This window comes from Pezoporus flaviventris, unplaced genomic scaffold (assembly GCF_033815535.1).
Source record: "Pezoporus flaviventris isolate CSIRO_AGI_PZ_B2104156 unplaced genomic scaffold, CSIRO_AGI_Pfla_v1 ptg000005l, whole genome shotgun sequence".
In the NCBI taxonomy this organism is placed as follows: domain Eukaryota; kingdom Metazoa; phylum Chordata; class Aves; order Psittaciformes; family Psittacidae; genus Pezoporus; species Pezoporus flaviventris.
The window spans coordinates 14,537,896-14,563,848 of record NW_026892553.1 but is presented as its reverse complement, the minus strand read 5'-3'; the positions used below and the strand labels follow the sequence as shown (position 1 = coordinate 14,563,848).

Sequence of the window (25,953 nt, the reverse complement as noted above, 5' to 3'; positions counted from 1 at the left end):
CGTGAGGCGGCCGAGCCGGGCCGGGGTGCGTGTGAGGAGAGCGCGGTCCGGCCGCGGGAACTTCCTCGGCAGCCGCGGGCTGGGAAAGTTTCGGGGAGCGTTTCGGGGGCCGTGAGGGGATCCCGCGGCTCAGCCCCGGCGCTCTGAGGGAGAGGAGGGCAAGGCTGCGGCTGTTCCACCGCAGGTCCGGGCGCCGGCCCTCTTCCCCGAATAGTTTCAGCGGTCGCTGCGCTCTGGTACGTCCCTGAGTGTCAAAACACCTGTGCCCTCACACAGCCGAAAGATACCGGGAGAGAGGGGGGCGGTGTGAGGGGAAGTTTAGCAGCGCGAGTCTCCGTTAAATAAATAATGCACCCGACTTTCCACATCTTAACTGTGGACCAGCAACCCGTTATTATTCTCTTGTGTGAAGAGACGGTGGAGGACGTGGCAGCAAACAAACTAAGCCCGCCAGTCACTCAGTGAGGGGAGAGTGTGAGAGATGTGGAAGTTGGTGATAGGGCACAGGAGGCAAAGTCTGTTCTCGGGAGGTCTTGCGTGTAATTGCATGTAATTTCCAGATTCAAGTGTGGCATCAATTGTGTTTTAGATACAATGGCATCAGTCCTCTCCTCAAGCTTGACTGTAAGGCAGCCTCCAGAAGCACCATATGGTCCCTCGTTCAGCTGCACACAAGTAAAACCCAGCAGTCTTGGGAACCAGACAGATCCTCTGCCTCTTTCACCTGAAGCAGGTCAGTTGACAAAAGAACTGCTAAGCTTCATGCATCCCTTCTCCCTGAACAACTGGACTCAAAAGATGGCATATAAATTTCATATAAAGGAGTTGAATCTGCTTGATATACACCTGGCTAGAGTGGTGATATGCTTACCTTCTCCTAGTGTACTCACATTACATCTCTTTTCCCAGCCTCCTCCTTCTTTTCCTTTGTATTAACATCATTTTTTCTTGTTTCCACTTTTTTCAGTCTCTTTCCTTATTTCCTAGTCCTCTAACTTCTTCACACCCCTCTTTTTTTAACTTCCTCCTAAAGTGTTCAGTAAACAAAGCAAGCACAAAAGTATTAATAAAACTTTTCAAGTTGATACCAAACAAGCAATGCCAACAGAGTATTTCAGCTATTTCCATGATCGCACTGCTTTGTATGCCATCTTCTTCCTTTTGTTAAGCTTGCTTATTTAGGCACCCTATCTGCAAAGTTTAGTATTTTTGCATTATGAATAATCCCATTTTAGATGAGGGGAAATGAAATGCTATATTTGTTAAATTATATTAACTAAATTACACTCTGCAGGCACCAATCCATCAATTATATGTGCATTCCAAGATGAGTAGCCACTTGTTTTACGCCCCTAGCCTAGGTGCCTAAAACCAATGCAAAATTTTCACATAAACTAGGCTTAAGTGAATACCTTTCAATAAGAATGCTCATATTTCGTAAACTACTTGATGCCTCATTCTAGGAGCGGAAGTTCTGTGGCATAGGGCTTTTCACACCGGCAAAGTGTTTAGTACAGTCAAGTCCTGAACTAATCCGAGATCATTATATACTGGAAATGATAGAAGTAACCAATAACTGACTTCAGATAGAAACTTCTGGGATTTAATCTTCTGGATGTAATTGCTATTAGGAGATTTAATAAATCAGATCCAAACACTGCCCTTTTAAAGAGATTTTTTGCTTTGAGATTAATGTGACAATCAAATTGCACCATAAGAATTCTTTCTCCTTTTTGACTTTAATGTCTTTCATAAGCTAAACATATTTCTAAATAAGACTGAATTTTTGCAAGGCCAGAGGAAGCCTTGCGCATCAACACCCAGCAAGTTGGAGTGGCATGAAGCAATATAAAATCATAAAGGCTGTAGTAAAAACAGTACCCTTGAGAGGTGACTATCCATGGAGAGAAGAACTGCTCTCAAACTCAGAAAATGCACAAGGTTTGAGAATTAATACCAGGCAGCTGTTCAGTTAAACTAAGCATATAAAAATCAACTATATCAATGGATATTATTATTTCGCTGTGATTTTATTAAAGACAAGGCAAAGTTACTAAGGCCTAACAATCACACAGTAGTATCTTGTCAGTTGTAAAGTATCCAGATGGTTTATTTGAACAGAGTCCAGCAGTAAGCAACTTGAATGTGTAGAAACCAGTAAGCCTCCCTATAGCTAAATTATTTTATTTATTTAAAGTTTCAGTATTTTTGTTCTTTTTGACTGGTATGCAAAATACTCTGTTTTCTTCACACGTTCATCTATAGAAATTCTGGTGTACTGTGTATTAGTCCTATTCAAAAATTGTCTGTATGGCAAAATGTCAAGCAAAGGTTTTGTTGCATTTGTTTGTTTTTGTTGTTATCATCATTACATATGCCCTACTGGAGTGAAATGCGGAAGAGCTCTTTTCTGAGACATGGGAGGAGAGAGGAAAGCCCAAGTCATTCCAGACAGGGCCAGTCAACAGCATTCTGGAAATCACTTTTTGCCAGCTGGCATAAATGTGGCTATTGGCTTACAAGGATCCTATAGAGAAAATGATGGGTGACACAACTGACTAGGAGGCAACAATGATGAAAAATAATGACAGCTTTTTAAGTGACACAGTAGGGAATTAATTAAAAATAATAATAATTTTGTTTCAAAAACCCAGGAAAGCTCAATAAGGATGTTTGTGTTTTATCCTGGTCTACTGTAGCCAAATATGGGGCAGGACAATAGAAAAAAGAATTCCATAGATATTACCATGTAAAAAGTCCTGAGGATTTATTTATTTTCTTAGTATAAAGAAATTTTTCTATAGACTTGATACAGGTATGTCCAATGTAGATTGTAGAAGGAGAAAATGCCAGGTTTTAGTGAAGAACTTGGATCTTTACTAAAATAAATAGGAGGGATAAATGTGAACTTTGATTTACAAGGATCAGAGGGAACTGTGGGCCCAAAATGAAGAATGAAAGAAGGAACTGAAAGATGTATTTGCAACGCACCCTCGTCATAATGAAATGAAACACCTTTTTTTCTGAGCTCCAGTCTGACTTGAGCCCTAGTGACACTGATAGTCTCCTAGTCCTTAACAAAAAAAAATTACTCAGGGCCCAGCCTAAATCTCTTAACTTACCGTGGTGATCTTTGAGTTTGTATCATGAGCATGCAGACCACCGATACTGCTAATTCTGAAGAAAGGCTTAAAAAGGAAGAAAAAACATTATTAATATTTTGCTAGGTTAGTGTTTAATTCCTTGGTTTCCTTGGGAAAGAGTAAGCATGATTATATTAACAAATGTAGGCCACTGACGTGAGAAAAAGAAGAGGCTGAAATTAGTATGTCATTCTTAGTGCCCACATTTTTCTAGATGCACTAGTACTTGACACTTGTATTCAATTTATTTCTGACATTTCAGTAAATTTTTTTTGGAATTGTGGATTAAAACTTCCCACCTCAACATCAAGGATTTTATATAAAACCAATGAATCTAAATGCCTAAGTATCAATAGAAAAATGATCCCTTCTTCTCTTATGTAATTAAATGTATTGTATTAATGTGTGTATAATGCAGAATCAATAAATAATGAATTACCACTGATTGTAATTGAATGTTTTCATAATTTTATTGTCAGCCATGATAAATAATCAGTACATTTATACTGCATTAAATTAATTAGTGTGTCATTTCTATTACATACATCAGCAGTGAAGTAATGCAGTGACATCTGTTTCTAATGTTTTAAAGATGTGGTATTCCTTATTAAGTAAAAGGAAGAGTTATTAGAGGTATTTCCTGTGATTGGCAGTTATACTGGTACAGTCAAAGAGATCAAATAATGGAACTTGCACTCTTGGCAAATACTGCATTTCAGCCCCTGATGGCAGTGAGTAGCAATGACTGGAGTGAATTTTGCTGCTTCAGGCTTTCAGAAAATCCTACCCACCTTTCTAGAGAAAGTAAGAGTGGATCTTCTCTTCCTAATACAGTTAGGGAAGATTCTAACATGCAAAATAATTAACAGTCTACAGAAGAACTGAGCATCCACATCCATTTCTATATTGATTTTTCTGCCTCAGTCCTCTGAATGTAAAAAGGAATTGACAAGGGCAAGAGTAGAATAGGAAGAGTAAAATATACAGAAGGGAACACAGCAAGTAAACTTAAGTTAGACTGTGCCAGAAAGAGGATTATTTTTTAAATGACTAGGTATTAGAAAATGAGTGATCACCTGGGAGCAGGGTGATGCGAAGTAAAATACACTGAGCAACAATTACGGAGTGTCGTAAAGGTCTGGGGGTCATTATTAATGTTGTCTTTTCCAAGACAATTATGGACATCCTTAATTTTTCTGTACCATTACACCGTCTTTAAAAAGAACAACTAGAAAATCTAATGTTAGGGCTTATCTTACCAGAGAGTTCATCATCCATAAAACAGCTTTAGATAGAGCCTTGGGTGACATGATCTAGTGTGAGGCATCCATGCCCATGGCAGGAGGTTGGAACTAGATGATCTTAAGGTCCTTTACAACCCTAACCATTCTATGAATCTTAATCGTAATTTTTTCATACTATCAATGTACATCATCATTTTAAGCAAAACTAAAAAAAAAAATCTTTTCAGTGCAAGTCTCAGAACTGGCTTTCAACCACTCACTGACTATCTTTGCACAAATTTGAGAGAGTGGTCTCTGGAGCAAACATGTGCATACAGCAATTTGTCCACATGGCTTGCCTTGAATGCAGGAAACTCCCGCCTCACTTTAAATCACCTGTCTGGGTATGACTGACAGCTGCCTAAGTTACTGGCAGTAGCTATACATTTATTACTCTGGATCCTCTAACATCATGTTCCAGTTCTCTGTGAGTCTGCATCTGTAGGATTCCTCCCTGTGCAATTTTTGGGTGTGATGCTGAGCCTGTGCTTGGGACAGTCCTCAACAGCCACTGCCTTTGTGACAAGCTCTCCTGACCACTTACTATGGAACCTGAGAAAACTAAATCACAAAAAATACTGTCTCAGACAAGGTCCCATCTACTTTTCCTATTAATTAAAATGTCACTTAATTGTTTTAAGTGATGTGCCCTTTAAAGCTTAGACACTGTCACTTTTTGTCTAGATGATGTGTAATTACCTTCCTTCTTAAGGAAAGGAGTATGTGGTATAAAAATGTGACCACTAGTTTTCAGGTTGTTCCAGTGAAATATAAGAAAACAAAACTATGATGATTCTAAGATGAAGTTGTTGCTAATGATTAGCTACTTCAATCTGGTTTTTGAATTTGATTGAGGATACAGTGCAACAAAATCGCAAAGCCAGGACCTTACTATAACAAGGCTGTATTATATGAGGTACAATGAATTAAGGGTCAGTATTGGCATCTTTCCTTCTTCAGGAAGAAAAAATAATTCCATTAGATGTGTACTGAAGTTAAAATGCACTTTATAGCAAACTTCTATGAACACAATACTATGTACTCAAATATATTCATTAAGTCTTTATACTTGCTTGTTAATACTCCCAGAGGATCAAGATAAGCCTTATCTCTCACTCTGTATTTGCAGGTCAGCTAAAGAAGGCAAAAGTTTTCTTGTACTGTTTGAGCATCTCAGCCATAATCTGAGGGCACCACCATCTAGTGGGATAAGAAGGTATTTAATTTTTCTTTACATTGTTTTTGTATTTTTAAACGTGGACATTACATTCTACTTCAAGCAGCAATAAAAAAGTAATCTTCTATGGTTTCTTTAAATGTATAAGGCTTGTGTGGACCTTTCATTAATTCTCATTCTTCTGTTTAACTGAAAAGCATTTTCCAATAAAATCTTAAGAGTCGTTTCCATGAAAATAGGTTTTCATAAACAGTATTTTATCAATGAGAAAACAATTTATAGCTATCCAGACTCAGTAGAAGCGTAATTGATTTATTGAATAAGTATTTTTAGTATGTTATTGAATCTGCTTTGTGGAAATCCAATTGGGAGAATTATTAATACTGTGAAAGTAATTATCTTGAGCTCATCTTTAAAACCAGTATGTATTTTAGACTGTAAAGATCCATAGTTGCAGTTTTCCGTACACCCATTAAGTATACGGCATATGGTTGTAAGTGTAGTCCAACCATTAAGTCTCATCAAAACAAATCTCAAAACTGAATGCAAAGCATTCACTTTACCTTGCCTCTCAGCGTGACCATTTGTTGTACTTTGCCCATACTGATACGTGGACTGTTACCTGTTCTTGCTTTTCTTTTCATGCACTTAACAATTAAAAAGAGTAATGGCAGGATTTTATATGGGGCAGGGAGAAAAACGAGGGTGAGCAGTGTGTATTTATTTTTTGTTTTTTTAGCAGAGAATGCATGCATCTGCAGCTGTTATCCTAAGATGCCTCCTTGTGTTCAGGTCTCATTGATCTTGTTACTGCTTTTCACACATAGGGGGATAATTCAGGAGTACCTATCTTTTATAAGTGTGACAGCAAATATTAAGAAATTACCATATTCTAAAATTGCATAGGTATTTTGATATTTTTATATCTAAACTGGTAATGAAATAAATAATTAAGTACTTCATGACACAGATAATATTTTAGTAGTCAGAATTTGGGCCTGCTTCTGTTTCCATGGAAGTGAATGGTATTTTTGCCTCAGATACTAATAGTTATTTCAATGTTTTACTCTCTTCAAATTATAGAAATCTTATTGACAGAAAGTGGCATCAATGGGTATTCTGCATTGTACATCAATTTTATGATACTGTCTTTTAAAATACTACATTTCTGCTTAAAGCCATGCTGTAATATCAATCTATGCTTCCATTTCTTTCTGAAATCAATCTGGAGTTTTGAGTAAAAATCAATGGAACTGGTCCAAACTGGTTGAGGTTTTACATGCCACCTTGACTCTTTGATCCCTAAACCACAAGCCTAAGAAGGTTAGAGACATTTCATTTAGAATGTAAATAAAAAATTTCTAAATACTTTCATTTGGAATGCTGTTTGCAGTTGGTAAGGTCCAGGATGTTCTGCCTCCCACTGCCTTAGAAGAACAAAAATCCTAAATTAGAGGTCTAGGACATATATAGGGAGTTAGGAAGACAGTCTAGCATGCATAGGGAATGCAGTCTAGGGTGCATAGGGAAGTTTAGGTCAGTAATCTGTGCAACTGCTGACTCGTTATTTCACATAGCCTTTCCCTCAGACTTGCAGCCTTTCCCTCAGATTTCTCATCTATTTTTCAGCTCCTAAAGGAGTAAGCCTCATCCTGAAGTCTTCTGCCACTGTTTCCTAGGTCTTTTTACAATTCTGAATGGTTTTTTTGAATAAAAGTATCTATTTTATGAACGTAGCTACAGTATATTCTATAGTTCTTTATAGGAAGTACAGGGAAAGACCTCATGAGGGACTTGTCCTGCTATTTCACCATTGTTCAAGAAGCATGATCCAGAGAGACTGAATCCATTGTAGAACTGAGTCTCTGAATCTTAGTCAAAGATATACAGGGTGGGATCAGAATAAAATATTTAAGAGTAGGTTTTGGGTTTAACCTGACTGATCTTCTGTGTCTCAAAATATTTCTCAGTGCGTTCTGTGGGTTTAGGGACAATGAAAAACAATAACATGAAAACTTACAGAATCTTTCTTAATCTTCAGGAGACATTACTGACTTTCTCTGCTTTTTTTTTCTCTTTTTTTTTTTTTTCAGCATGAAGGCTGATGTTGTAGGTAGCAGTATACATTGTTAACCTACAAAGATATATGTGAGCTTAAGTAATATTGGCTTTCTATACTTTAACTTCATTGACTTTCAGATGGAATTAATTACCTGTGACTTGTGGAGGCATAAGGATTATCAGGCCATAGTTAAAAGTACAGGTTGAAACACCTGTGATCATTATTGTTTAATGCATAACCCTCCTGTAGTTTGAGTTTTTAAAAATTATCTTTACCCACATTTAGAATGCTGAAACCTTTCAGTACCCTATGAGATAACTACTGGTATTTTTCATTAGTATTATGATGCCATGAACTATAGAGTATTTTGCACTGAGGAAGACCATAAAACAAATAAATTTCTTCAGATATTTTTCTAGAGAAATGTTTTACCGTTCAATTAGATTATACCCATCATTATTATAAATATGCAATGTCATGACTTTCTGTATTTTTTCCACAAAGTCTGTGAATTTAGAATACAGCATAGTTTATTATAAACCTTGGACTTTAGTTGTTTTCCTCAAATGTAAATGTAGGATATAGTTTCAAATTAAAAAAAAATATTTATGGACTGTGAGTTTTTTCATATTCTAGATATTATTTCATTTCCAAGTAAGGACATACATAAGCAACAGAATGAAAGAACACTATTGAGAAAAAAAAAGCCTTTTGCTTAGAAGTGATAGAGCAATGAGCTTCAGACACCAATAGTCTTTGCTATTTTAATAATTAATGTTGATTGAACATATTGTTGTCACTTCAGTGCACAAAGTTAGCCAGGAATTCTGGGTTTGCTAGATAATTTCCAGTAAGAGAAACTTACTTGAATCCAGTATCTTGCAGTGCAAGCCTTTACATACAAAGTATATGTTAAAAATACAAATTCCTGGACAAAGTGAGGAAACAGAAGGTTCTCAAAACTTGGATCTGTGCTGCAACTCATCAGTTGTCAGTTTTTCTAACAGCAGCCAGTTCAGGGAAATCCTTACAACAGGTTCTTATTCAGTCCGTTATCTTGGGTAGTGGCACCTATTCTATGATTATTTACAGCTAAAAGCATGTTCTTTACAAGTTGCTAGTGTCCTTCTGTGTAGCAGCATGAATGTGCTTCTATTCATCCCAAGGTAAGAAAGAAGACACCACAATTTAATTTAGCAAAGACAAATAAGGCTTCTGCTAGCCTCTATCTTCTGTCTTCCTATTTTGGGAATTGTCATGCAGGAAACCATCTCAAAAGACTATCTGGAAACTGCCATCAGCAAGACTGCAGGGAACAGTTGTTTTAACAAGTCACAGTAACCTGGTCAGAAACAAGACTTTAATGCTTGGCATACCAGTCCTTATGCAAGAGGCTACCCATACTGGCCATTATTTAATAGAAGACTGAAAAGCATTGTTTTGGAGCTTGGTTTTGCTGACTGAAATCCTTCTTCTTCCACATAATAGTGCTCTCTTGACATTAATGTGCTCTTTAGCATTATTTGATAATGCATCCAATTTCATTGTTTACTTACAGCCTTTTAAGAAGACCCAAGAAACATGTGCACAGTACATAGACAATTGTGTAACAGAGGCTTAAATTCCTGGTAATAAAGATGTATCTGCCAGTCTGCACTTCGTGTCTTTTACTGGACAGCACAAAGTAAAATGCTAGTTTTCTCGCTTGCATGTTTACACGGGGCTAAGAACTAAAGTGATGTAAGACAATGAAAAATCACATTTAGCTTAGCTACTTTGTGCTAAGCTCTACATGTTAACAGTTGTTTCCATTAGAAATTTAGAGAGTTAACGGAATCAAATTAACTTAACACTAAAGATTAAGCTATGGGAAAACCCAAGTCCTGTTTTTAAAAGATGGCAAGTGTCAAAAATCATAGCTACGACACAGGCTGTGATGATCCCTCTGTCACGGAAGGCATGCTTTTCAGAGACATTTCAAAGTTATTAGGGAAACAGGAATTACGAAACTTTATTTTGCTTTCCATAGTATAAGGCCTTGGATTATTGATTGCTCATCTCTGTTTGGACATGATATAAACTCAGTGAAAAAAGAACTCCTTTCACCAAAAGATACTGTGGATTTGAACTCTTTATCAATACTGATAAATTCACACGATCAGATTCATGCTTTTTACTGTAGCAACAATAATATGGAATACATAAGGAAATACCAGCTGTATCAATATACACAGTATTGAAATATACAAAATTATTAGTAACTTTGAAAGTCTTTAGGAGCACAATGTCTATGTGCAGTTCCAATTTATTAACAGACTTTTTGAATGATATCTTCATCTGAATGCACCACTGCTTCAGATAGTTCACCTACTAATCTGTATGCAACTATCACTGTCTAGCATCCCATATCTGGTCAAATGGTCCAGACTCAGGTACAGCCTTGTATTGAAAATCTCCTTCTTAAGCTCCTTCTTAAAGGCATTTTGAAGTGCCATCGCACAGAATCTGTGTATCAGTTTTTCTGTACAATTTGATTAAAATTTATTGAAAAAAATATATGTAATACTTCCAGATTTTACTTCCTTTGAAACATTTTTCCACCTTTTAAAAAGATTACAATAGCTTCCATGAAAAGTTCAGACAGAAAAAAGCAAATGAAAATCCCCAAGCACTAAAGCACAAAACAGAAAAGAATTACACTGACATGTGAAATGTGTTAAAATTCTTCTTTGAATCAGTCATTTAGACATACAAAGATAATGATGATGATTATGATGACAATAATTATAATCAACCAAAATTTAAATTCATCCATTTTCTTCTATGCAAATACCAATTATATTTCTTTTCTTTAAAATGAATGTGACCATTTTAAGTAGTTAATTCTTGCAAATCTTCCTAATAATCTGCCTCAACATTTACAACGGCTTAGCATTCTTCTGAAGTGGGGGAAAAAATTCGGTCTCTTCTGGCTTAACTGAAGGGTTGAAGGGTCTATATAAGCTATATAGAATTAATATTCATATAGCACCTTCAGAATACGAGGAACTATGGCCTATTCATTCTTTTTATTTACTTAAACAGAGGAGGTAGTGCCACGCAGAAGTTAGATAGAAAAAAGGGGAGTGAACATTGGGTTCCCATTAGTTCTGTTTTAGCATTTCTGAGTTATTTTTTAGGCACACAGCAGAAATATAATGGCTCAGAGTCTTTTTCCCCTTAGAGAGCTCATGATGCAGAATTGCTCTGGGGGAGATGGTTATAATTCTAGGAATAACTGCATGTTGGGGAACAATGAGCAATTCTGCTACTGGAGAAATTACCTTATGAAAGAACTGTACTGTGTGTATTGCGTGGATCTATGATGTAAATGTCTGCTAAGACTGACAGCCACCAAGGCTAGATCTTACCCTAAAAAAAGATGATGCTAAGACTGAACCAAAAACCCTCTTCTAATTAGTATGCTGCATTATGATTTGATACATTAAAACCTAAGTTTTGACTCAGACTACAAAGAGGTGTGACCTCCTGTTGTTTTCATTTTATACATTATCAATCTAAGAATACATAAACTGGAGAACACCCTATTATCAAGGCAGTGGTGCTGAAATTCAGGTTTCAGATATGCTAGAATGCTAAATTGCATTGTCCCCTGAAAACAGATTAAAATGCAAAAATCTTATAAAAAGCATTAAATACTTTCATATAGCCGACCCACATAATGTTTACAGTAGGAACATTCTTTTCCTAGACATACAGTTTAATGAAAGTTTAGTAAGTACAATGTGGATGCCTTATTTTCTGTAAAAGAAAAGCTAGCATTTAAACAGTGTATTATGTTGGATTAATGAAAAATAGATGTTAAATCGTAAGTGTCCTTTCTGAATTCTCAAAAGCATCACTACATACAGTCTGGCACAAGTTCACAACTTGTGAAAGAAAACCTAAACCTGTTCTCATTTCTGTAAGGCAAGCTGAGCTTAATCTCGTTTCAAATTTCAGTGGACCACTGTTGCTACTCTCTGGCTTCAAAATCCTAACCAGAATATTTTAAATACAAAACCTGCTTTAACTGTAATGTTGCGAGGGGAATGCTTAATCAGGAGGCTTCTGCTGTATATGGCTTTAGTAAATTTAATCAAATGTGATCACATATATTCCTGTTTCTTATGGACAAGACTGATGGCTGTAGAAGCTGATAGTTGCCTTTTAGACACAGCCCTTTAACAACTAAAACTTCTCCTAGAATCACCCTCCTACGAATGACAGATATATTCATATATGCCCTTTCAGAGGGAAATAGAGCAAGATGTCTGGCAGCTCCTCCACTGACTGTATGTACCCTCAGATAGCATTAATAACTTTTCACCACTGCAGCTGTAAGGCCTGTACTAAATCTCTGCTCTTAATGCAGAGCTCTAAGCAGAGCACTGACAGACCCAGTGCATTGGAACTGAGGCATATTGAGCCTCAAACACAGAGTTTCTCAAAGTGACAATAATGTTTGCTGTATCATTTTTATTCATCTGCTTACATAATTTCAAGTGCAGTTGTTATACTTGGTTTTCTTAACCTACTATTATCACTGATAGATTCCTTTACCTGAAAATCAGTCTCTTGCTATTATTTACTCCTAGCTTTTAGATGTCTCTTGGATACAGTTAGTTTGAGTCCTTGGTGATAAGTGTGTCTTCACAAGAATCTGAACTTGCAAGAACTCATTTCAGCTGAGGCCTTTATAGTCTTTTGTTTATGGTTTCTCTGGTGAAGTCTAGGTAGAAATACTGCATATGAGACACATCAATTCACTTAGCTTTATGGACTACTTTAAACCCTTTTAATTAGATTATAATATTTATGGTGAGTTTCCTAACAGAGCTTTATCAGTTTCAGAACTTGGTCTTGGTTTATCCTCTCTTTTCAGCCATATGCCATTTATGATTTCAAAGACTGAAGAATACTACTGTTTAAAAAAATTACTTAAGAATCCTGCACTTGTCGTTCTCAAATAAGGAACTCCAGCCTTCCTCTCTGTGGTTGGTTGTGGTTTTTTTTTGCTTCATAAACTGTAGTATCCATCTCCCAGACCAACTGTTGGTTTTTTGGTATTACTATTTCATCTTTAATTATTTTTGCTTAATCAATCAGAAAAGACGATGATGTAGACAATGAATATCTCATGGTAAAACTTCTGTTGACTGTAATGAATTTGGAGTATGCCTTAATGGCCAAACAATCCATATTCATAAATTGGCAACAAGTTAAAAGAGATGACTAAAAGAAATGCAACATATCAAAGAACATTTCCAGAGAAGAGACTAATTTCCTACATAAGCTACAATCTCCAGATCTGTTAGAAAAGGTAGTTTTTGTAAACCCCGAGAAGACAAGACTGAAAACCTCACTATGCAATAAAAACTATTTCAACTAATACTGCAAATTAAGTAAGGCAGTAGCTGAATATCATTAGGCACACTTGTCCATATTTACTAACCTTGATTTACTGCACAACTTTAAATAGGAGTTCTATATATGCAATCAGTTTCTTTTGTCTGTTGTTTACTGACAATTTCTGAAATATTATAATTGACCAAGACTTTTAGATGCTGGAATATGCAAATTAGGGAATTGCTGGGACACAAAGCATTAAACTGTGCCTTGTAACATCCAGTTTTATAATGGCAGAATTTCAGTAACTCTTTCCAATTTACATCGATGCTGTAATATAAAATTTTGTTCTACCAATGTCATTTCCTGCAGATGAAACAGAAGAGATTAGTTATTAAGAGTATTTTTAAAATGCCAAGTTATCACTTAGAACATGTAATTAAGCTATACAAACATATTTGATACATATACAAAGTACATATATTCTCTGAGTTTTCATAATTTAAATCCTTACTATCATAGGTAAGGTTCAACTATGTATATCCAAAAAGATTTAAATTACATTGCTTGCTTTCTCTTCTGCCTTACTCTGCATTATTCCACATTGTTTCTAGATCACACTTTTGTCTTTGATACCAGTCTCTTCATTGATGTTAGGCAGAAATTGACTGCTGCCTATTCCAATGTATCTGCAGTGTGGATATTCCACACTTCAAAATTAGTTTGACACCAGTGTAGGAAAGCTTTTTCTCAGGTAACTGACTTCACCATCTTAATGACCAGTCTTGAATTTGGGAGTTTTAATATTTTGAAGAACCATTAAAATTTACAGAATGATGACACAGTGGTGATAAGTTGCATATTCTTTTATTCATTTAAATAGGAAGAACGGGAAATCTATATATGGTGCAATGTCTGAAATAAAAGTGATATGCAAACTTATGCCAGAAATACCACTGTGTCTTCTCAAGAAACTTTTAGATACGGTAAAGAGCACATTTCAATCCACTGGGAAAATGAAGGAAACTTCTGGTAAGGAGCACATTCCTTTAAAAATTTACACCCAATGCATAGTCACGAACTCCTGATTATTTTTTTTCTGAACAAGTATAAAGAAGTTTTTGTACTTTGTCTAAGTATATTGACATTATTTCAGTTTCAAAAATCATAGAATCATAGAATGATTGGGGTTGGAAAAGACCTTCAAAGATCATCTAGTCCAGCCCCAAAATAATTTACTCCATCTGTCTCTACCTAAGGAGGCGCAAAAAGTACAGTTTTATAATCTGAAAAGAGAAAAAAAAAAAAAAGCTGCAGAATGAAAATAAGGAAGGTAAAAGCCTGTTTTACAAACATGCCTGAATGCTTCAAAAAATCCCAACCCTACTATAAAAGAAGATCCAGCAATAATAATTCATGTGCTATACCAGCTTATTTTAGACATTGTCACAGAGCACTGAGAGAATTCATCTAACTAAATAAAAACTGAACTGACACCATATATTGCATATAATGCATTAATAACAAGGTTTTAGGTCAATGTAAATCAAGATGCAGTCTGATTCTACTACCAGTAGTTCTCAGAGTCTCCAATTCCTAAAGTAAGTGTTCCTCCACATGTCTCTAAGAGACAAGCAATAAAAACTGCAGCATATTACTCATCATCCTAGGTTCATCAGCTATTTTAAGCATTAAAGATTAGCTTGTAGCATAAAAAAAAAAAAAGCTGAACTTTTGGGCTATTGAAAAGACTATTTCCTTCATCCTGTACATGTGTAGTTTTAGGAAGCCTGTAATACTCACAGTCAATCCGTAAGGAAGCTGAAGTGTAGCCTCCCTTCCATAGGGTGCCAGTTACGCTGGTAGAGCAGCCTGATCAAAGCTACAATCCTGTTTTTTCTTCTCTGTGCTCACTTTGTACAAGACAGTTTTGACTGCAGTGAGAGACCTACAGAATTTTTGCAGAGTGTCATTAATTAAAGATTGGGAAAACAGACTTCTTCTCTTGCATGCTTACAGAAGTAGAGTGAAATGTAATTCTCTTTCCCTGTCTCTCTAAGCAATCCTATAATTTACTCACATCTTACTAATCACAATGGCAACTTCAAAATCAGTTTCAGCACTCCTTAGTGAGAAATGTGGATTTAATTACCTGGGGGGGGTTAAAATGTTTAGTTCACTGATCTACCAAGGCCAAGATTACTGTATCAAGGGACTATTCATACCATTCATGGGAATTAAGTGTCTACATACGATTGAGAATTTGCAGGTTACTTATATTTTATTAGAGGCATTAGACCCTAGTGTGTTTTATGGGTATGGTTGGGACCAGCCACTGCAAGCAGTGACAGGAAGAAAGACTGATACAGATAGTGGTAACAAAGAAGAAGTTAGAATAAAGGCGTATCAGATTTTAGGTTAAATTTGGAACCAACTAATATTGTCATAAATAGGCTTGAATGTAGAGTGGCTGTTTCTGTAGTTAATGAACAATCTAGTTTGTGCATGCTTGAGTGACTGACAGTTTCGTAACAGCAAACTCTGTATGACAACCATGCATAGCTTCAGCAATAAACAAACATTTTCTTGCTGCCTGCTGCCTGAACTAATGAGCCATTTAGTTGGGATAAATCAGGTTATTGAATGGATGTTTCAGGCAGCTAATAGGCCCAATCCTGGTGCTGATTCTCATTCAAACTGGTACTCAAGTAGAATTAAATTCTCTATCCACTGAGTGAATAATGGAATGAATAATGAGATTTCACATGAGAAGTCACTGCAGGATAAAAAGACTACATAACTTTAAAAAAATCATCTTTGTGAATACAAAATATTTCCTGCTTGGTTTTGGAGGAAGAAATATTTGATCAGACAATCTGAGACTAGACCCTGAGGTTACGAGAAACTCCAAAATTCTAATGCTTATTCTTCCTGATTTTATTTTGGGCTTCAGTGTTTCTACCTGGGAAAAGAAAAACACACAGTTTATGATGGCTTGCCAAGATGACTATTTCCAAAAGTACTTTGATGAAGTCAGAGTTGGAAAATTTGCTTATAGAAAGAGTATTTCTAAAATCGGCATCTTTAAATTGATCTTTGCATGCATCTTTCTGAACTGTTATTGCTGAAAACACTCTGTAAATGATCTTCAATATTGTGAATTATTTCATAAAACATAGAAAATCAAATATATTTAGCACAAATGGTTTAAAAATTGCCTTTAGTCTCGTCAGTGTGCGTTTCAGAATGAGTTTTGACAATTCTAATTGATGAGACCTAGTTTAACAAAATATAGAGAAATTCTGTAATCAGGCCACAGGATGTTCTGTTTAATTACGATGGTGTGCATTTCTATTTGTTTCTACTGTAGAAGATCTATTCGTAAAATGAATGCCCATTTTGTGGTCTGTTATGCAGAAAATGTCTAATCCTGTGTTTGATTTACTTTGTTAAATCTTCTTTATTGAATGTGCTTATTCATCCATGCAGAATTGGGTATGCTGCTTTCTGTTAATATGACATTGCAATTAAATAGCTAAAGAGAAAAACATGTTAAGACATTTTCTCAAGGTCCATGAAATTCTCATAAAAAATATTCATACTTACACATTTTATCTCTGTATTTGCTGATATTAGAACTGTAAAGTACAGAGATGTATTTTTGTGTTTTATGGGACTGACAAACCTTGCAACTGAAGATTCTGAATAACCATTTTTGTCAAATAAATAGTACTTAAAAGAATTTCTGGTCCAGTGGATAACGACTGTCATCACAAAACTGGATTGCACTGATTGCATCTTGTGAATGAAGCTAACAGAACTTGTAGAACCAAACAGTAGCATTCTGTGGTGGGATAAATACTGAGGCATTTGAGAAACAGCGAGACGCTGGTAATGAAACAGCTCTGTTCCAGTGCAGTCCTACAGTTATGCTAACCAATAACAAAAGGTCTTCGCAATGAAATTCTACTTTCAGGAGTATGCCCTCCCTCAGTAAGAAAAGGATGTGCAAAGAGGATTTGTCTTATCTGATCGAACCAATGTAGTGATGCTTTGTTCCTCAACTCCAGACATTTCAGGTCAGGGTGATCCAGCACTTTAAGAATGCTGGAGCTAAATTTCTGTTGTTACACATTAAAAAGCAGAAGTGACAGCTCCATTCACAGACTTGCACTATGGAAGCTGCAGGAAAGAATATTTTGTATTACTTTTTTTTTAGTCTGTCTGGGGCAGTTGAAAGCATAAGGCATGTAAAATTTGATCTTGCTCCTTTTCTATCTTAATCCGTAACTACTAATTTTCTCTGTTACATATTTCTTAGCATGTTAATCAAGTACCGATGATGTTTAAGTCTATGTATTTTTTGTGCTTGCATTGTTTGATGTTTCCTGCTAGACTCTTCTGCGCTGTACTCAGCTCTAGGCTTGCAGCACCGCAGGGGTAAGGTGGTCTCTGGTTTCCATTAGCTGCCTTATACTGGTTGCACTATTCTTTTGCTATGGGAACAAGGAGCTTGTAATAAGGTGTTAACAGGCTGCTAGCTGCTTTATTGTTACTATTGATTTAAGGTGTTAAGACTTTAATATAATCATACACAATGAATAATATTAAGAGATTAGTTTAAAGCTGAACCAGCCATTAAGTTCAAAATAAAAAGCAACACACTTTCTAGAACTTTCTAGAACTTTTCCCTGGCACAGGTATCCTGTGCTCAGTTATTCTGCTGGCATCACTGCATCTGGCTTTTTCAAACATGGCTTTTTAGTCCTGTTGATCTTGCACTGAGACTGGTGATACAGAAGGGGCACCCTTGGAATGGTGGATTCTGGTTTTCACTCTTCATTTCTTCATGAGGTGAAGGAAGACCTAAGTGTGACTTAAGGCTTCAGAGGAAAAGAGTTAATGTCAGTTGATGGGCTGAGAAAAACAGAGGTTTTTGAATGCAGAGAACAACGTACAGTCCAACATATAATATGGCTGTTAATTAACAAGCAAGAATGTGAGACTAATGACTAGAAATAACGGGCTGACACTTCATTTCAACGCAGAGGCAAAGCCCGCCGCTGGGCTCCCACACGGTTTATGTACCCCTCCACCGGCACTGCACCTCCCGGCAGGCCCCGCGGCAGCGCCCGGAAGCTTTGGCCGCTGTGCCCCCTATTTCCGGCAGCGCCGGCCACATGACGGTGCTCCTCCCAAGATGGCGGACAACCTGCCCTCGGAGTTTGATGTGGTGGTGATAGGGACCGGTAGGATACGGGGCGGGTTGCGCCGGGGTTAGTGCGGCGGGGGACAGGCCTGCGGGTGGCAGCGGTGGAGGGGCTGGGCGGGCAGGTGGTGTCAAGGTGCTGGCGCTCGAGAGGGGCAGTGGGAAAGCGGGAGGCAGAGCTAGCAGCTGAGTGCAGGGGCGGCAGCGTCGTCTGGGGAGGGCGGGCCGGGAGGGGGCTAGGCTGTGTGTGGCTGCCGAGAGTACTTGCCAGCACTGCGCTGCGCCAGTGCCCCGGGCGCTTGCAGGCCGCTGCTGAGGATTAAGTGTCAAGATTTGCTCACAAATAGAGGTGTCCCGGAAGTTCGTGTGGCGCTGGTTTTCGCTGGGAGGGGGTCTCCCTGAACCCCGGCCCCATGAGCCGGCGGGGCACACCTGCTGCTCCAGCCCACCTGAGATAAGGCCCTTGTTCGGGCCTTGTCTGACTCCTGAAACACTGTCCTTCTGGACGTGATTACTTTTTGCACTGAAAATAGTTCTGAAGAGCTAAACTTCACGGTGTTGCAGAATGTATGGTATATGTTGACTACCTTTTTTTTTATTATTATTGTTGTATTCTATAATACAGTAGCTTTTCCCTATCTCTGTGCCTGCATATGAATAACCCAGAACTTTTTTTGTTTCTTGAGTTCTCCTCATTAAAGTGTATTTTTCAGTATATATCATAAGATTGAATGATGGCACATATCAGAGACTTAACTGAACTTTCAGGAACTGCCTGCAGTTTCTGTATCCTGTACAAGTGCATCCTGTTTGCTGTTCAGGTGAATAATGGTGGAGATCTTGAATGTCTCACTGAAACATACCACAGCACTGTAACTACAAGACAAGTTTAAGAATATTTGTTCAGAATTAAGGTACTTGCTGCTTGTGTATCATAATCTTTAAGTATGGAAATAGATTTCTGTTTTGTAGAACACAGTGACAGTGTCCTGGTTTGAACTGGTCTTGTTAAGCACCACCACCCCCACCCCCCTGCTTGAATTCAGCATTGAGCTTTAGTCTTAAAATATTCAATACATCACTGTTTATAGGTCCAAGATTTACACTTAGATTTCATTTGCATTTATGAAGAGCTCCCATGGTCAGCTCAGAGCATTGGTTGCAGGACCAGAAGTGAAAACACTTGAAAACAATACTGTTTTCCATGTGAAATCAGGAGCTGTGTTTTTGGAGTTTACTAATCTGTCAAATTGTGGCCTTCAGGTTTCAGACTACTTATCCAGTAGCTTGGGATAGAATGAGTGAGTTTCTTAATGTAATTGCTGTTTTCAGTGTTTACCAGGAAAAAGTGATCCCCTTATGGTGTATGTATAACTTCTCAAAGGATTTCTCATTTACTTCTGAAGTCTGTGAGAGATTATAAAGACATACTGTCTCTGTAGATTGTAACTCTACTAAACGTGCAAAATTAAAGTTGTTGAGCATCTTAAGATCATCATCATCACTCTGTTGTATGGAGTGGAAACCTTGGTAATGAGTCTGACATTTTCATACATGTCCAGATTTGTGACTATTATGAGCATTTGAGAAGAACAGTAATGAAAAGCTGAAGCGTCAGAAGGGCAAACTACTAAAAATTGTAAAATTTCTCTGATTTTTTGAGGATAATTCATTCTGTATTGCCATGAGAAAAACAGTGATGTGGAAAATTAAATGAAACTCAAAAGTTTACAAAAACAACATTAATGATAAGCTATTTAGCTATTCTAGCTACTAAGGAAACTAGAAGGTGAAAACAGTAGAAGTAGCTATTGTAGCTACTAAGGAGGCTAGTGAAGGTGTTACCTCTTTAGAAGAGCTGACTAGAACTTAGATAAATAAGACTTCATCTTTTAATGGTTCCAGTGCTGCCAGTCTTTTCTTCTGGAGCTTTTGTGACTAATCCACTCACTGGCAGCCCTGGTGCTGAGGAGAGCGCAGGCCAAGGGAGCTGCCTCAGCAGTGGCAGGTGACTTGTGTGCTGCCTTTGACGACCCGTCATGTGTTGTGCTTGCTGGGCATGTGTATAAGTAGTATCAGGCAGCTCACTGTAGAGGAATGGTGGTTGGTGGTGGGATGTCAGATGGAAGAGACTGTGTATGCTGAGGCAATCCATGTACACTGTTAGAAGACTTTGCCTGGAACTGGCAGTTCACCAGCAGACTGAACTGTCTGTCCCAATAAAAGTTGGTCATGCAGGAACCACTGAATATGATCTTCCCTGCTTTGGAATGAGCTTTGATGTTGGGGGAAAGAGATTCTTTGAGCTAAATTTTCCCTCTGAAATACTGCTTTATTTGGTGGTGGTAGTGTGAATTTGCACTGAAGGTTGTGGGTTTGCCCGCCTGTAGAGATTACTGCTATAGGCAATTTCAAGATTTTCAGAAACCTGCATTTTAGGAATTATTTTGTCTTTTATTTTTTTGTATTCCTTTTTACCAAGAACATATGTAAATGGTGACTAACGCTGCTGACTGCTTTTTAAAATCTGTATTAAATTACTCAGTATGGAAGATTATTCGAAGTAAAACTTTCACCAGTCTTCTGTTCTGGGAAATTACTCCTGGGAGAACATTTTAGCCTTGTCTTCAAATCTGTTGTTTTCTGATCTATAACCAGTGCTGAGTATACCTATGGATATTTAATTATCATATTGTAATAACTAGAATGTTTGTGTTAATGATATTTTTAACTGCATAGTAGCAATTGTGTTCTTTTCTGCATGTGTGGCCTTTTTCTGGTTTTATAGTTGGTGCATCTGTTAATTTTAGTAATTAGATTGAGTGGTAACATTAGATTTGAATTTGTTTTTATTTCAGGCTCATTTAACTGCTTCCCTGTAGTAAGCTTGATGAAAATGGAACCTCACACTAAATTTTAGTCATCAGTGCTCCATTTAATGCTTAGGTTCAATAACTTCATCAATATTTCTAAGGGAAAAGTAAATTCGCTTATTGAAAAACCTACGTTTCCTTCACCCACATTAAATATTTTCTTGCATGGGCAAGTTTAGAACAATATGGATGTGTAGTAGAAAAGTAATTAGTACTGGTGGGTTCAGCAGAAAAAGTTTCACTACTATCATGGAATTTAAACCCGTAATTCTAAAGAAAAACTAGATAATCATGTGATGTAAAACTGGTGGGCATACCTTGAGATTTTTGATGGCAACACAGTAGGAGAATTAAACCTGTTCTGACATTGTTCTTTTGTTGTACCCCTTTTTTTGTTGCAGACTTGAAGTCAGTCCCATCCCTCCACCCCCCAGCCTCTCATACCCCTACTTTCCTGCTTTTTTAGTATAGCACTATGGTCAAGTTACCCTCTAACCAAACAGGAATGGATTGACTGGGTGATTCTTTGCCAAAGTAGATACTATGCAATACCATCAGTCCTCAAAGTATTTCTGATATTATGGAAGGTCTTTGAAAAGTGATACCCAGTCATTTTTATTTGTATAAAGCCTGCAGGATCTAGATTTGGAGGGCTGATGCAACTGCTTGCTTGAGGAATTAAAGGTTGGCATTAATCATGTTCATTTAAATGAGTTCATTATTGATAAGCTTTTGTAGGCTCAACTTTTATATCAGTGCAAGTATTAAAATGGTAGTACATTTATAGCAAGAGGGTATGAGTTCTATGATAAATATTTCTCTCAAAAAAACAGGTATCTATTTGAGAGTGACACCTGGAGCTAGGAGTCAATGACAGAGCTTTTGTCTTTAGGCAGTTTTCAAGTAGGAAAATTCATAGGCAAAACTTTCAGCAAAGTTGAATTTCTAGCAGAAACCACTGTAAGTGCAAAGATTTTTAGCATGGCTGTGCATATTGATAAATGGTGTAAATTAGGATGCAGGATTATTCTTACCTTGAGTTTCTTAAATTGATTGGATTATATTCAGTTTTCACTTCTTAAGCTTGTCTCTGATACTCCAGAAGGCCTGTATTAATTTTGTTGGTGAAGTTGTCAAAGAAAGGCTATGGCTCTTTAAAAGGTGGTTGTATTCAAAGGTTTCTCTGCTAGTAATCCTAATTTTTTTTCTAAAAAGGAGTTATTCTTTATAAAAGCAGTCACAGTAAATTTTCTAGTTCTATGCAATTTTCTTTCCATTCTGGTTTTCAGTGGTTATAAATAACACATGAAATGACTTTCAAGGTAGAAAGCAGGAATCCATTTTGAAATATTCTATAAAATAAAGAGTGATTTATGGTTTAATATGATTTTGGCTGAAAGCACTCGGGCTTTGCCAGGTCATCAAAGTCCTGTCAGGAGAATCTATTATTTATTGTTCGATATGCTGGGAGTGGTGTAAGTACTTTATGTTTATCTTATGTAAGTACAGTGTTAGGAAAAATCACTTTGAAATACTAATATGATTTTTAAAACATACCATGGAAAACTAACATAATATTATAGATGTGAATTCAGAATTTAGCCTTGAAGATTGATTAAAAAAAAAAATTAATAATTTCTAATGTTTTCATTCTTACAGGATATGTTTAGAATGCGCCTAGAATGTTTGCTGATCTGTCTTGTGTGCTGATACATTGGTTACATTAAATAAAATCCCTCACCCTGAAGTAATCAACTTTCAGTTGTAGTTCAAAAAAATGATCTGCCAAATTGGGTGCTAGTTTTTTAATCTGATATCCTGAATCAGTGTCTTGGACATTCCATGAGTGAAATGTTCAGATGCAGCAGAACTTTGATGGGCAAAGACAATGTGACTCATCTAGTGATGCAGTTTCTATATAAATGTTTAAGAAGCTAAAATGCTGTTGTCTGAATTTCATGTATGTTCATTTTTCCGCTATCTTTGATGCTAATTTTCCTGGGCTGTTATGACTTGAAGCCAGATTCAGAAAGTGTATTTTCTTAACTGGTTTGGGGGGGGGGGGGGTATTATGATTATTTTTAGTTCCTCTTCAGAGAGCACTGCTTGGTTTGAACATGATTTTTAGTAACAAGTGAAATTTTTATTTGGAGCATAAGTGCCTGCTTGTGTTCATTTTCTAAATATTTGCACCAGCTGTGAGATTTGGGGTCTTTCATTGCCATGTTCCTCTGATGGTGCACAGATAACTGTATGGAATTACTAATATAGAAGAAGAATGTTTTTACTTGTGGCTCCCTCCTTGACCATTTTTTACCTGCCTTAGTGGGTTGTCATTTCTGTACCACTACCATAGTCTGTAGTGCAGAACCGTTTTCTGATACTGGTCTGCAGTATGAGCATATAATAAAATGAATCAAATTGATTTTAATGTAAAATATTATATACAATAAGTATTTCAACTTTGTTTGCAGTTAAATTATAAAATGCCTTTTAAGTTCTACATATACCAAATGCATACTGTAAAGATGATGTGAGCTTCTCCAGAGCCAGCTACTCTTCTCAGAAGTTTAGATACAAACAAAATTCATTGCAGTTGGTCAGCTCTCTGACTCCAGAAGATTGTTTTGAAATTGTCTTATGTTCCAGCATTTTTAATATATTTCCTTTCAACATTTTATTTAATGAAAAAAACACTTGTGATTTATTTAGTAGATACAGTGAAGCATATTAAACATTTAAACCTTTTCAAGATGAATCCTGTGTAATTCAGTAAAAGCTTATCAGCTGATGACTGGGAAATAGTTTACAGTGAACAACTCGGGAACCAATATGCTTCCACACGTATGAAGCTGTTTAGTTTATAAATTGCTTGGGGCAGTGAATATGTCCATTTAAAGTCACTTGAAGAAGCAGGGCATCCCTGTAGTATTATGCATAGCTACTAATCAGAAGAGACACAATGTGCAAGCTTGAAATTAATTTTTGATTATTCAGAGGTGAAATAACTTTCATTATTTTGTAAAGCCTTTAAAATCAGTTGGCTTTTAAAACTGAGGAAGTTTCCTAGCTTAGCAGTTTTGTCTAATTTTAATTTTGCTGTGTTGAAACTAAAAGTGGGATTGGTATCTTGATAACTGTATATAATGTGTAGATATTTCCTCTATGTCTTGCTTATTTACATCTAAGACATTATTCTTGAAAATGGCAGTATGGCTGATTTTGCTTCATAGGGAAGGTCCAGAAATTCATGTAGTGGAGAGTGTCTTGATCCAAGGCTGCTTGAAACAACCAGATGTAGACTTCAAGGTCAGCTTGCAGCAGCCACCTCTGTGAGATTTATTGAGATTAATCTGCTTCTTGTATATCCAGGAAGGCTCCAATAGAGAGAGTGCTTAGGCAGCTGGCAGCGAAAGCTGGTGCTACCAAAAGCGGGACTGTATTCTTCATCATGAGATAGACAGTATTAACACCAGTTTCATGACAATTTGCTGTATTACTTCATTCTGATGCTGCAACTGACTGTGATGTAGTCCCAGAATCTCTTGCAGCAGGTGACTTAAAGTTACACATAAAAGTTCGTAGGACTAATGTCAGTTTATATGTGCTGGAGTTAGCCATGTCTGCATGTTTGCTCCTCTAAGCAGAGCCAGCTTGTTACAATTTCATCTGCTTGCCAGATTTTTTTCAGTATCTTCCCAAGAGGTTGCAAGAAGTCCAGAGAAGGGCAAGTATGTACTTACGAGTACGTACAAGTCAGTACTCTTCCTGGACCAACATTAGACCTAGAAGTTGGTTCACTTCAACTTTGCACTTGTATTTCAGTGTGGCAGTGTCATGTGTTTGTGTGAATGCACATCTTTTCTGGGTAGGTGCCAAGAAGTACCTATGAAATTCTACCTATTAGAACATGTTAATGACCAAGATATCAATAATGAGTAAAATCTCAAATTTTCTACATATTTTTCTATCTGTCTGCAAATGTGATGTCCTGTTTCACTGAAATTTTAAGTCAGTGTTTCCTTGAAAAGTCCAGAGAGGCAAATTGACTTAATACTGCATCTGATAAATTGAGGTTAGTCAGTAGAGAAAGAAGGTAATGGTTTTAAGGAATGATTTCAACTGGTACTGATCAGTCCTCCTTCATGAAGGAAAACTCTTTGTTTTTCCTGGTAAGGAAAATTAGGTGCAAGACAACATAATGCAAATGCTTCATGTGGAAGCATTCTCAAGGGGGAATATGAAAGGGCTAAAAAGCTCAGAAAGTGTTTATACTTCTTGATAACATGCACTGCTATTTCTGATCTGATTCTGCCTCAGATGCTTCAGAGTCAGCATATTAAATTGATAGAAGGATTGTATGGACTCCTTATTCCTCTACATAAATCCCTCTTGTGCTGCCAGATGTTTATGTATAGCATACTGAAATCTGGGTCTGTTGCTGCTTTCTTGTGTTTGGGGCATGGGATTCCTATTTAGACTTCTAATTGCCTGCCAATCTAGAAATTGCCTGGATTTGGAATCTTATTTGAGAAAACATTCTTTTGGAGTGGCCCTTTTAATTTCTGATACAGTAAGATGGGATGTGTGCTGTGTATCACATTAACATGCATGATAGCATAGCATGAAAGTACTGGTCACTATTAATTATATCAGAGGACAGATATCTTGATAATTCAGTAATTTGATTATCAATTTTGATAGTAGTATAATCTTAGATATTTATTTTTAAGTAGTCTAAAAGGAAATGTAGATTTTCATTTAGATCTTGCTGTTCTTTGATCCAAGTTATTGGATCCAGGTAGTTCAAAACCATGA

The 25,953-nt window shown here is 36.9% G+C and overlaps 1 protein-coding gene and 1 long non-coding RNA gene across 3 annotated transcripts in view; both read left to right on the top strand.

Moving 5' to 3' along the window:
* Nucleotides 1-77: 77 nt before the first annotated feature.
* On the top strand, nucleotides 78-16,795 carry LOC133265518 (uncharacterized). Of its 2 annotated transcripts, XR_009741989.1 has the most exons (5): nucleotides 78-236; nucleotides 590-733; nucleotides 5,556-5,642; nucleotides 13,937-14,085; nucleotides 16,007-16,795. It is a non-coding gene; the product is annotated as an uncharacterized LOC133265518 (long non-coding RNA). The 2 variants fall into 2 exon arrangements; XR_009741988.1 differs by lacking the exons at nucleotides 5,556-5,642; nucleotides 13,937-14,085; nucleotides 16,007-16,795 and adding an exon at nucleotides 2,655-5,539.
* A 1,383-nt stretch (nucleotides 16,796-18,178) lies between these two features.
* LOC133265517 (rab proteins geranylgeranyltransferase component A 2-like) overlaps nucleotides 18,179-25,953 on the top strand; it is a 66,186-nt gene continuing 58,411 nt past the window's right edge. Inside the window, exon 1 of the mRNA XM_061446146.1 lies at nucleotides 18,179-18,302. Within this exon, the coding sequence (XP_061302130.1) occupies nucleotides 18,254-18,302 (49 nt within the window). The 5' untranslated portion in view covers nucleotides 18,179-18,253. The remainder of the gene's footprint in view (nucleotides 18,303-25,953) is intronic.